Source organism: Bufo gargarizans, chromosome 6 (assembly GCF_014858855.1).
Source record: "Bufo gargarizans isolate SCDJY-AF-19 chromosome 6, ASM1485885v1, whole genome shotgun sequence".
NCBI lineage: Eukaryota > Metazoa > Chordata > Amphibia > Anura > Bufonidae > Bufo > Bufo gargarizans.
In genome coordinates this window covers 197650668-197664168 of record NC_058085.1, presented here as the reverse complement: position 1 = coordinate 197664168, position 13501 = coordinate 197650668, and the positions used below count along the sequence as shown (strand labels likewise).

General features: G+C 41.3%; 1 protein-coding gene across 1 annotated transcript; it reads left to right on the top strand.

Moving 5' to 3' along the window:
- Positions 1–875: 875 nt before the first annotated feature.
- On the top strand, positions 876–13232 carry PPIF (peptidylprolyl isomerase F). The gene is made up of 6 exons (XM_044298168.1): positions 876–1252; positions 4912–4942; positions 7132–7220; positions 9694–9790; positions 10508–10583; positions 11858–13232. Exons 1-6 carry the CDS (start codon positions 1073–1075, stop codon positions 11991–11993), a joined length of 609 nt encoding a protein of 202 aa, XP_044154103.1. The 5' UTR covers positions 876–1072; the 3' UTR covers positions 11994–13232.
- The last annotated feature ends 269 nt before the right edge of the window (positions 13233–13501 follow it).

Below are 13501 nucleotides of genomic sequence, written 5' to 3'. Positions count from 1 at the left end.
CAGATCAGACCCCCATATCAGATCTCAGATCAGACCCCCATTATCAGGTCTTCAAACCCCCACACCAGATCCTCAGACCGATATAAGATCCCCTTTAGACCTCCATGTCAGATCCCCATAGCAGATTCTCAGATCAGACCCAAAATAAATAAATTCACTTACCCAGTCTTATAAAGGGAATGATACGGTAATTGGTGGTGTGCCACTGGAAGAAGGGACCTGTGGGCTTCCTGGCTTAGGGGCCTGGTCGCAATTGCGACCGCTGCGACCACTATAGCTAGGCCAGTGGCTGAAGTCTACTCCACCATGAATTTGATGTAGACGTCAGTTTCTGGTACAGGTCAGGGCAGAGATGTGCCTGATTTGTTAACCTACACCATGTTATAAAAGAACAAAAATTGTGAAGGGACTTGGTAACAAAATGGGTGCTCCATGATCAGGTTTAGGCCTCATGCACACGGACGTAGTTTTGGTCCGCATCCGATCTGTGTTTTTTGCGGATCAGATGCGGACTCGTTATCTCACTGCAAAATATGAGGACAACACACCATGTGCTGTCCGCATCCGTAAGTCTGTTCCTCGGCCCACAAAAATAGAACATGTTCTTTTCTTGTCTGTTTTGCGGACAAGGATAGGACATTACTAGTAAGTAAAAAAAAAGTAGTAAAAAGAAGTAAAAAAAATATAGCGACATGCTCTCAACCTGTATACGTATTTTGTGGATCCACGATTTGCAGACCACAAAACACTTACCGCCGCATGGATGAGGCCTGGTTCAGAATTTTATAAGATTTCAATAGCAAAGTGGCATGACTTTACAGCAGCAGGAAACAAGATGTAACAACGTTGTGGTGCATTTTAATTACAGCTAATTAAACAACATTAAGGAAACTGTTGTGCAGGACGTCTTGTGGTTGTGTTAGGAGGACATTTCGTTCATGTGTTTCATCTCCCCTGTCAGAGCAGTCTCCGTCCTCTGCAGTGCCGCGGCCGGCCGCTGGTGTCGCTGTGCACACAGTATATATCTTCCGCCCGGCGTCCTCTTACAGATCACATACACATTACTTGCACCATGCTGTCGACTTCTAGCCGAGTGCTGCTGAGGGTCTGCCGGCCGGCCGTCGGGCCTCTGTCCACCACAAGGGCATGCAGCAGCGCTGACGGGAGTTCCCGGGGCACGAAGAAAGAGAACCCGCTGGTGTACATGGATGTAGTTGCAGACAACCAGCCGCTCGGCCGCATTGTTTTGGAGGTAAGCGCCTCTTGTCACCTTCCGGTGTTTGCTTTAACTATAAATCAATGAAGAAGGGTATTTTATGTGATGGGAATCGTATTCATAGCGCCACCTAGTGTTAGCAGCAGGCATTGACCGGTTATGTCCTTTAAGAGTATCTTCTCTGTGTGACCGACCTGTTGCCCTTGGCCAGCTTGTAGCACGTGTTTCAGTCCTAATGCTGTCATCTCCTGCTATCCTATATTATAATTTTATTTATTTATTAATTTTTTTGTCAAAGGCCTGGATGTAATACTCCTTCAGAGTATCTGCTTCCTATTTTTTTCACAGATTGGACCCTTTGTATCCGAGTCTTATCCTCATTTATGGGGGGATTGCACACGGACCCATTAATTTCTGAGTGTCCGCAATTTTTTTTTTCTGTGTGCTGTCCGCATCAGTGTATAAGTTCTGCTAATTCTAGAACATGTCCTACTATTCTTATCTGTATTGCGGACAAGAATAGTAATTTCAAGTAGAGTGATCAAAATGCAGATTGCACAAGAAGGTTTCCACATTTTGCGTATCTGATTTACAGACCACAATATGGACACGGTCATGTGCATGAGGCCTATAGGGCAATGCCCGCATCCATATTTTTCTGGATCCATGTAACTGTTCTGCAAACTATACATGTCCTATTCTGGTAAGTATTGCAGACGGGGATAGTCCTTTCTATAGATGAGAGCTGCAGAATGCACATGGACGCTAACTGTATTTTGCAGATCAGTTGTCTGCGGACTGAAATATTGACGTGGCGGATAATCCATAATAATCTAGCATCTGATGTAAATACTGGATTAACTTTATTTTCCTGTTTGTAATATACTTAGCGCAATGTGTTTGCTCCATGGTTACTGTTCATCTCAGTCTTGATTTCCGTCATCCATGTTGGTGACATTTGTCCCAGAGTACATACAAGGTGACCTTAGACTTGGTTCAGCCATTTAAACTGATCACAAGTTTACTAAGTTTAAAGTGTGTATTTGTGAGATTTGTAATGTTTGCTGATAGGAGCAGTACCAGTGCTCCCAGTTTGTTAACCAGTCTGACTTGTGGGTTGCTCTATTGCTTTCTCAGGTCTGAGTCCGTGGTGTGTATTGTAAAGCATATATTCCTGTAAGGTCTCGTTCACACAAACGTGCTGTGGTTTGCAATCCGCAAATTGCAGATCCACAAAACACTGTTGCCTTCCGCAATTTGCGGAACAGACAGAACATTATAGAAATTCCTATTCTTGTCTGCAAAATGGACAATGATCTATAATTTTTCTGGGGCCACAGAGCAGCGGATGCGAACACTGCACAGAGTGCTGGCCGCATCTTTTGCAGCCCCATTGAAGTGAAAATGCGGCTCAGATGCAAAACCAAACCACACCACGGTCGTGTGAATGAGCCCTAAGAGTCAATGTACACGTTTCAGCATCCAGCGACATTGGCTGTAATAATGGCCATATTGGTGTCCGTTGATACTTCCCAAAACTTTTTCACAACATATTTGTCACTTGGATGTTGTTGTCTTGGGTTCTTATTGTCTGTTTTCATATAGCTGCTATGTGATGGCGTACATAGTTTCACAATGACTGTAAGTTAACAGACTAATGAAACTATGTGGACCATCCCCTTAAATGAGTGTTATGAAGTGGGGACTGGTATCGGTTTACTGTAGTATTTTGTAGATTAAGTCTACGATGGAGTGCTAGATTTCACAGCTAATTTCTAAAGAGACCAAAGTCTTCTGAGGTTCCGAAAGTTTGCCATTTCTGTCCTTTTTACACGTGACGCCAATAATTGTGAACGCCTGACTTTATCGTATGCCAAGTTCTGGAGAATTCAGGTGTTTAATTTCTACTGCATGGCTTAAGGCAATAATCTGGATTTGTGTAATTGACATTCTGCTTTGTGCAGTCCAACCTGTTTATAGATTTTCCTGGGAAATGGTTATCATCTACCTTAGTCATCAGTTTCTTGTTGCATTGTTATTGTGCTCCAGGTAAACGGCAGCTTGTTTTCAGATAAGGCTACTTTCACACTGGCGTTTTGCATTCCGTTTGTGAGATCCGTTTCAGGGATCTCACAAACGAATCAGTTCAGCCCCAATGCATTCTGAATGGATGCGGATCCGTTCAGAATGCATCAGTTTGGCTCCATTCCACTCTGGATGCGGACACCAACGCTGGTGCAGTTGAAACCGGATCCGTCCCCCATTGACTTTCAATGTAAGTCAGGATGTGTGTGTGTGTGTGTGTGTGTGTGTGTGTGTGTATGTATGTATGTATGTATGTATATATATATATGTGTGTGTATGTATATGTGTGTATATATATATATATATATATATATTAAAGAATAATGCAATCGGATACAAGCGTTATGTAGATAATAATTAGATGTAATTCTGTCACTTTGTAAAGCCACTTTCATGATATTCATTACCCGTCCCCAGGATATGTTATCTATATCAGATCAGCGGTGGGCCAACTCCCTGCCCCTCAATCAATCAGCTGTTTGAAGGGGCAATGCTGCTGGCATGAGCTCTATGGTCTCCTCAATGTGTACCTGCATGCCATCTACTCTACATTGTAGCAGCACTGCAAGGTAAATGCAGCTGTCTCATTCACTTATATTTAAGATGAAGCTGTAATTACCATAGACCGCACGCATGGAAGATACACTATGAGCATGTCGACCCCCCCCTTCAACTATTTGATCAGTGGGGGTGCTGACAGTCAGACCCCCGTTAATCTGATATTGATGACTTATCCTCGGGATCGGTCATCAATATCAGATCATCAGTATCATGAAACCGGAAACCCCCTTTTCCATTGATGGCCACAGGTCTGCATGCAGAGGTCAGGGCTCCTCAAATCGACAGTACCTTATCCATCCCTTTGTTCTTACAAGCCTTGAAGAAAAGACGTGTTCACATTTTAGATTATTGTAACCAGACTTTGCACCTGGGAATAGTTCCTTTTTAATATCTACCTTCATCGTGGTCCTTGTTTCCACTGACAACATTCAGCTAAAGCAGTCCCCCTTAGGGACCCCTGCTGTCACTTATCCAGGCAGTCACTCTGCTCTGTGCTACACCGGAAGTCCTGTTCTGGCGCGCAGCTACTGTTATCTGCTGAAAGGCAGGAACAGAAATAGCCACGTGTGCTGTTTGCAGTTGATAGTGAAATGGCCACATGCTAAAGGGACATTGGGGTCATTTACAAAGACCTGCTTTTTACACCCGTCTTTGTTTCCCACCTGAACAGCCCGAGGATTCACCTAATTTATGACCAGGCATGCGCTTCCTCATAGATTAGGTGCACATGGACTGTCAGAGTAAAACCGATGGCAGCCCCTAACTGGAGTAGTTCTTACTCTGATTTTTAGGCATAAAAGATAGTAAATTTGTCAGAGCCAAAGTCCTGCCACTCCTAAGGATGGAGTAAAAATTCCCCTGAAACAAAATACTGTCGCGTGGTTGTTTAACAAATCCCAAATGGGGGTCTTGCGACTACATGTACGCAAAAAACAGTAAAAAATTTTTTTGTGAAATACCCCAATGTATTTTGAGGTGGTAAATGCATAGTTTTCCATTAATAACTCATTTGTCTAATTATTATTTTCTTTTTTTGCTTTTCTTTGCAGTTGAAAGCAGACGTGGTTCCAAAGACTGCTGGTAAGTTTGTTCTGCCAACTAAGACAATGCTTCTGTTAGATAAAATGGGGCACTGTCTAGGAACCCAATCATTTCGAGCACTTTCATAAAATGTATAGGGTGTCCTCATCATAGAGCCTTTAATTTTATTGCTACTACAGTGATCTGCTGATCACTACAGGTCCAGGTTCGGACACCCTTCTGTGCTGCCCATATGTCACATTGGGATGTATAGATAGGACTAACCCCTTTAACTCTGCTTTAGATCTACTTTAAAGATTACATTAGGGGGTTGCAAAGACTGAGTGACCAATAATTGTAGTAGTGCAGTTTAAATCAATGGCCAGCCATGTAATAGATTATCTTATTTAAGCACCCTTATGATGTCCAAATGCCCTATGGGATTCTGTAGGATATCCTAAGTGATGCTATATAGTAGAGTAATTCAATCCCTATCCCCTTAAGGACACTGCAAAACTTGTATATGTCCACTGCTCCATTTAACTCTATTGGACTGCTGGAGATGGCAGAGTATAAGCCCATGCTGACCGCCCTGTCGAGTAGAATGAAGCCATGTGTACCCACTGTTGCATTCAAACTGGGAAAAATGGGTCCCCATTCTTGTCATTGGCAGGGTTCCTACAGCAGGCCCACAATCAGACACTTATCACCTATCCTGTGGATAAGTTGTCTTAACAGGACCCCCGCCAATCAGCTGTTTGAGAAGGCAGTGGTGCTGGCAGTAGCATCGCAGACTTCTCGCTGTTTCCCCTCAGGACGTCACGACTAGTATCACTGACCTGGGTGTGGCTAAGCCCCATTCAAGTGAATGTGTCTAAGCTGCACCCAGGCCAGTGATGCTAGTCGTGACATCACTGGGCCTGCTGGAAATGGGGAGAAGGCAGCGGCACCACTGCCTTCTCAAACAGCTGATCAGTAAGGGTCCTGGGTGTCGGACTCCCGGCGATCAGATGCTGTTCTCTCCAGTGGGTAGATCATCAGTAAAAAAAAAAACTGCAGAACAAATTTAAAGTGATTAGCAAGAGATTTCCATGTATTGCTTTATAGAGGGGGGGGAAAAAAAGTAACTACAGTGGTCCCTCACGATACTATATTTTCACATACAATGGTCTTTTCTGGGTTATTGTAAGTTGCAACTAGTCTCAAGATACAGTGCCTCATCCAAGCAATCAACATGGCCACACCTGTTTGGGTTGTTTAGTAGCCCCTGTTTACAGTAAAGTGCAGTACTACACGTACTCTGCTGCCCTCTGTGGAGGGTGGCTCCATTTTAGTTTTCTGGTACTGTATGATACAGCACCCTGAAGACACTGTCATCATAGGAAGTGACTGACAGTTTCCAGCATATGGTTATCTACTTATTTTTGTTAAATTTTTCATTTTCTTTTATTATAGAATTTTATTTTAGGGCTTTGGAAACAATTGCATGCTTTCCATAGTTATTGAATCAACTTACACCGGTTTGAACTTAGTGGTCATTCTGGAACCAATTAATATTGATAACTTGAGGAACCACTATAAATATTTATTTAAAATTGTTCAAAAATCCCAGCATGTAAAAAAAATTCTCTAACCACTTGACTGTGGCACTTTCAAGCTATCCAGTACATTCCTATGGATAGCCCTAACCTAATGAGTATTCACAGGGGTATGGGCAGATTCTGTAAAGAGGATTCGGTGAAATGAATAGCCTATGATGGCTGATCTTTAGGCTCCATTCAGACGCCCGTAGAATGGGTCCGCAGCCGTTCCGCAATTATCCAGAACGGATGCAGACCCATTCATTCTCTATGGCAGTGATGGCTAACCTTGGCACTCCAGCTGTGGTGAAACTATGACTCCAACATGCTCTATTTATTTCTACAGAGTTCTGAGAGCAGCCAAGCAAGGGGGCATCTTGGGAGTTGTAGTTTTACCACAGCTGGAGTGCCAAGGTTAGCCATCACTGCTCTATGGGGCCGGAAGAGATGCGGAGAGCACACTATGTGCTCTCAGCATCCGCATTTCTATGCAACAAAATAGAGCATGTCCTATTCTTGTCCACAATTGTGGACAAGAATAGGAATTTCTATGGGGGTGCAGGCGGGGTGTAATGTGGATCCTCAATGCACTACGGACGTGTGAATGGACCCCCATATGTAGTTTTGTTCTTAAAACTGAAAAAACAATCTTTCCTTTTTAATCTCTAGAAAACTTCCGGTCATTGTGCACTGGTGAGAAGGGTTATGGATATAAAGGGTCCACTTTTCACAGGGTGATACCCAGCTTTATGTGTCAGGTATGTATTCGGTCTTATTTCCTTTAGACTTCCTTATTTAGTAAAGCAGGTTTGTTTAACATCAAATGTTGTTACAGTGTAATGTATGGTCAGTGGTGTAACTATGAGCCCCAGGGCAAATATTGGAGCTGCCCTGCCCTTCCTGATGACACCTGGAGTATTGCTAGGGTCTATAAAGATATGTCCCCACCGTCCTATATATAACATGACTCTAAATAATACAGTGGTGCAGTTAACAAATACCACTAGACAAGTAAATATCACCACAATACTGTTAGTGAATAAAACCCTGTAAACCAAGAATAATATTACTGGCAATATCACCAGTGGAAAAATGGCACCACAACATGAGCACAAAATGACTGAATACCATCACACTGATGCCAAATATAGACCACTATAATAAAACATTTGCCACTAGTGGTAATTTGTAAATTTCTTCAACTGGCCCAGGCCACTATAAATACCGAATTTCCTCCAGTCTCAAGTCTACACAGTGTATTGCAAAGACATCCTTGGTTCCGCACTTTTTGAACAGTAATGTCCCCCTTTCGAGCCTTAATGTATATGCCTCCTTTTGTACCAATGCAAAATTAAAAACAAATGTGAAACTGACCTAGGCTCGTTTCCACGATGAGTGGTTTTCTCCCAGCTGTTATAAAGTGTCTGGTGCAATGCAGTGATGTCATCATGCCCCCTGATGTCTTCTGTGTGCTCCTGCCCTTGTGAGATCCCATCCACTGTAGGCCTCACTTTGGATCTCTGGTAAGCCATAGGCCTAAAGCAGCTTTAGCTTATCAGAGCACGTGGTGGGGCTGGAAGCCAAAGGTGCTCTGCTGTAGCTTTCAACTGGACCCACTAGAATACTATTGCAGTCTATGGGATTTTGACAGGCTTCCTGTTATTGCTTAGGCTGCTATAGCGTCCTAACAATTAAACCTGTCTTTGTCTAACCTCTCAAATGCCGTAGTTGCTACGGACAGTGGCATCTGAGGGGTTCAGTGACCAGGATTTGGAAATTCTTATTGTCCGACTAATGTTCAGTCTTGCTTAGTTTCTTCTCCCTTGTGTACAGAGAAGATCTCTGGTATGGTCAGAGGCTGCTTCTGAAGCTGTAGCATCTCGCTGGAAGCATCTCAGTGGAAATTTTACCAAGTGATTACAGAGTGAGACCTAGTTACTGTGATTGCACTAGCTCAGGCATGCTCAACCTGTGGCCCTCCAGCTGTTCCAAAACTACAACTCCCAGCGTGCCCGAACAGCTATCAGTCTACAGCAGGGCATTGTGGGAGTTGTAGTTTTACAACAGCTGGAGGGCTGCAGGTTGAGCATGCCTGCACTAGCTCAACCTCTCCTCTGAGAAGCAGAAACATTGCAGCTGCTCACTACACCATGGATTGCCGATATACCAAAAAGCAGAGATAAGGGCAATCGTGGGCACGAAAAAGGTGATGCTATACTAACATTCTTCCTGGAATATCACAAGTATAACCTTCCGCAGAACAGACACTGGCTACGTGCACCTCACATCGCACCTTTTGCGGCACAAGCGCACTAACCCGGAAGCACACAGAATGACCAACACTTTATATATTTACATATATAAATGATTTTATATATGTAAATCAGCCTGGTAAGGAGCCCAAGGGGCTGTACTAACCGTTCTGGAGACCAGCCACGCCCCCCCCCCCCCCCCGTATCCACAAATCTCCTCCTTGCTCAGTCAGATCACCGTAATCTTGCGATGCGAGAGCTCACGCATGCGCAGTTCCTTCCCTGAGGCTGATGCCAGCACAGGGAAGGAACACTATGCCGGAACTGCGCATGCGTGAGCTCACACATCGCAAGATTACGGCGATCTGACTTTCTGAGCAAGGAGGAGATTTGTGGATACGGTATGGGGGGGGGTTGGGCGCGTGGCTCCAGAACGGTTAGTACAGCCCCTTGGGCTCTTTACCAGGCTGATTTACATATATAAAATCATCTTTTACACTCAATAAAACCACACAGATATGGGGCAGGCATATTGCGGACATGCTAGCCGCTCATGTTTGCATCTCTATAGGGTAAAAAGAGGTGACAGAATCCCTTCAACTGTTCAGTCTAATTAATGGACCTTGTTCAGTCATTACCAACTATAAATTTGTCCAGTGATCAAATGGCCAACAATAAGTTACTTGTTTGTAGTTGATTTACTCTTTATCATGATCTAAAATCCTTGTGGGTCGGTCGATCTGCCTCGGGCATCTGCCTTTCGCTTTCAATGAAAATCTATGACAGAAAAAGTTTATTATTTGTGTGTGTGTGTGTATAGATTTTCTTTTCCTTTTCTTTTCACAGGTTCCAGAAATGTTGTGTAGGATTGTAAATATCTGTTCTTTCATACAGTAATGAGAGAACAGATAACGGTTGGTGCTTGCAAATGAGATCTAGATTTGTCATAGAAGTGTAAATGTGTGCTGTCTCTATACAGGGTGGAGATTTCACTAATCATAATGGCACTGGTGGCAAATCGATTTATGGAAGCCGTTTCCCTGATGAGAACTTCATTCTGCAACACACAGGACCAGGTAAGAGGCAATCCATGAGTTTATCCAGAGGGCTACATACGGTATATGGACCAAAGTATGACCCATGCAATGACTATCAGTATATTTAGTTTTCTGCTCTACTTGTCTTTTTTCTACTTGAATCCAGTAATATATAATACTAAAACCCACAACTTTCTGCAGAAATTAAATTGTAGTTTTTCTTCAAGCAGGTTCCTTATTACATACTGACCAATTCTACAGTTTCGGTGCTGAGTGGGGTTGTTTTGGTTTAGACAGAACTTTCATATATTGTATTAGGGCACACTGAGCTATGGAGAGAAGGAGGTCTGAGTAGAGGACAACCCTCTACTAGTTAGATGAGCTGTTACTCATGGCACCTTCTTGTTCTAATGAGTACAATGTATGTCCACAAATTTCATTGACAACGCTATGGTGACACCATTGCCATGTGGAGTTGTTGATATATAGATGGATGGATAGATCTGTAATTTTCAGGTCTAAAGCAAACTTTATTTCTACAAAAATAGTATTTTAAGTTGCATATACATTAAAATGACGAGCTTAAGTAACATGTGTTAAGCTCTTTAAGAACTTTTGACTTTCAAAACAACATCTCAGCATGGCAAAAAAAATATATAAATATTAGCATGGGAATTGTTGCACATTTTTATTGCTTGGCTTGCATCTAGAGATTTCATGGTGCATTAAGTGGTTTCCCCTTCCCCCCTTTTACAGGTATCCTCTCAATGGCAAATGCAGGGCCAAACACTAATGGTTCTCAATTTTTTATATGCACTACAAAAACTGAATGGTGAGTGTAATTTTCTAGATGGGTCATTTTAAAGTGTAACTCTTATGTGTTGGGACTCTTATTTTTATTTTTTTTTATAACTTTTTGAAGTATATTAGGGAATTTTGTGTAATGTTTTATTTTTAAAAAGTGTTTCACCCTTTCACTACCAGCGCTGTACATGCATGACCATGCCAATCGCGGTAATTAAATGCTTTTAGATGCTGTGATCAAGTTAGATCGAGATCACGGCACCTAAATGCCCCAAAAAACAGAAGCTTGCACTTCCGTGCTTAGTACTGAAGCCCTGTGTGGCCAATCGGGACTTCAGTACATGCGCTAAATGCTCTGAGTCTCTATGAAGAGACTCGGAGCATTAATTCTGCAATTCTTATTTTGGCCACCAGATGGCAGGCCAACATAAGAAATGAGCAAAATGCAAAGAAATTGTCAATTTTCAAATCCCTGATGGGTCAAAATAAAATTTTTTAACATTATAAGGTCACTTATGAGCCTTAAAATTATATAAAAATGTAAAAAAAAAAATATATACTTTTTTTTTTTTTTATCACCCCCCCCCCCCCTTTCCATATAATAAAAAAAAAAACTAAATGGCAATAAATAAACATCCTGGGTATCACCATGACTGAAAACGCCCCTACTATTAAAATAAAAAAATAAAGATATCCAATACTGTGAATGGTGTAACAGAAGAAAGGGTAAAAATGGCTGATTTATTTTTATTGTGTTTTTTTTTTTTTTTTTTTTTTTTTTTTTTTTTTTTTTTTTTTATTGCTTCTGTTACCCAAAAAAGAAATAAAATGTGATCAAAAAGTCATGCACACTCCAAAATAACATCAAGACATAAGTCTAAAGAGTTATGGGGGTCAGAATACGGAGATGGGGGAGGGAAATGAAAATAATTCTCAAAGTTAAAATGTTATTTAGACATAAAAAAAAAAAAATGATACATATCGGCTATCGTTGTAATCGTACTGACCCATAGAACAAAGGGCATGGGTCAGTTCACCTTGCCTTCCCCAAAAAACTTAAGTGATCAAAAGATTCAATGTCTCTCAATGCTATATAATAAAAAAATGTATCTCTATCTCACCCTGCAAAATTGAGCCCTCACACAGCTCCTTCAGAGATAAAAATAAGTTTATTAGTATATGGTCTAAGAAATCTTATATTGTGCCTACATTGCAGCAAAAATTTTCCACAAAGCAAGCCAATGATGTAAAGGGAACTGTTGTATAATACTTTTCAGTACCTAAATGTTTGTGTCCTTCTAGGCTGGATGGCAAACACGTGGTTTTCGGACATGTTAAAGATGGCTTTGAGGTTGTAAAGAAAATGGAAGCTCTTGGCAGCAAGACTGGACGTCCTACCAAAAAAATTTTAATATCAGACTGCGGAGAACTTGATTGAGGAACACCTTTTACATAGATCACTTGATGGCTGTGAATTTTTGGACTCTTAATCTGGTTTACTTGCAATGTGAAGTGTATTCATAATGGTAAATAAGATGACTATAAAACTAAAAACCTGATGATGCTGCACTTCATTGAGTCCATGATGTGCAAAATTTTATTGACAACATTGCTGATAAGATTAAGAATGTGAAGTTTACTCGAGCTGGTTCTAAAGAACTAAGTCTCTTAAAATCACTGGACATGTTTGGAATTGATCCTTGACTGATTTAATCTGTGAATTGTTTAATTTCATAAAATATAATCTACACCTGAAATGTTAATATTACTGTAAATGGTTTAATGTTGGTGTTGGGTAAGTTCAATGCCTACATGCCACTTACATTTCTGTTACATCATACTTTTCTTCTCTAGAACATGATTGTTATACTGATGTTTCTCATAAGGCACTGTTTGCATGGCCCTAAAAGTAATATATGGTACTTTCACTAATGATCCTGCTGGAATATATTGCACTAGCTCAGACAAGGTTTTTCTGGTACTTAATATTGCTAGTAGAGATGAGCGAATTTCCGATTATGAAATTTGTTCACACTTTGTTGGTAAAAGGTGAATTGCGTTATGGATTCCGTTACTACGGATTATTCATTCCATCAGAATAGAAGTCTATGGTCTGCAAAATGGATCCGTTATGCAGGGGAGGACTCTGCTGTTACATGGCACACATCACCTTCAACCATTTATTGGTAAATTTCCCCTAATGTCTGCTTGGGGTCCAGTGTCTGATGTGAGATAAGTATTCCAGTGGTGGGGATGCCCCACATATGCCCTATGCCACCTACCAATAACAGAGCCATTCTGACCAGGTTGCATGCAATGTGTAAGAAGTGTGTCCTGATCACTAGCATGAAATGGCCTCCATTCCCTGTCTGTTATAGATGTGGGAGAGGGTACAGTAAAGTGAGGCTTCAGTATTGTGACACGAGTTACCCTGTAGCTTTAGGCGGTCCTCTGTGTACTAATACATTACGGTGGGATGATCTGTAAATTCTAGCCATGTTTTGTACACTGATTTAGAAAGAAAATATCTATTTATTGTTTTTATAGGATTTGTACATAAACAACCTCAGTCTTCCCAAATTCACTTAGTTTTTTGTAAGCAAAGTGTTTGTAATTTTGAATAAAAGAATTTTGCTTGTTTAAAAAAAAACGCACAATAAATTTTATTTTAATAAAACTAAGTCTTGTAGTTTAAATGTCAAACAGCATAAAAGTGGGAGTTGGGGTCCATTCACACGTCAGTATGTGTTTTTGCGGATCCGCGATTGCGGAAAAGAATAGGACATGTTCTATTTTGTGGATGTGGACAGCACATTCCGGCCAGATTGAATGGGTCCGCACCTGTTCCGCAAAATTGCTTATCAGAAATTCCAATGTTGCAAAATCTGGATTACAGTTGAATTCTATTGTTCAGATGTTGGTTAAAATTTGTGTCCCTTTGGTAGA

Bases quoted from the DNA above. Each gene is read 5' to 3' on its own strand.
- PPIF (XM_044298168.1), top strand. From the start codon at position 1,073: ATGCTGTCGACTTCTAGCCGAGTGCTGCTGAGGGTCTGCCGGCCGGCC. The intron at 1,253-4,911 runs GTAAGCGCCTCT...TTTTCTTTGCAG, and splicing joins TCGGCCGCATTGTTTTGGAG to TTGAAAGCAGACGTGGTTCC. The intron at 10,584-11,857 runs GTGAGTGTAATT...GTGTCCTTCTAG, and splicing joins TGCACTACAAAAACTGAATG to GCTGGATGGCAAACACGTGG.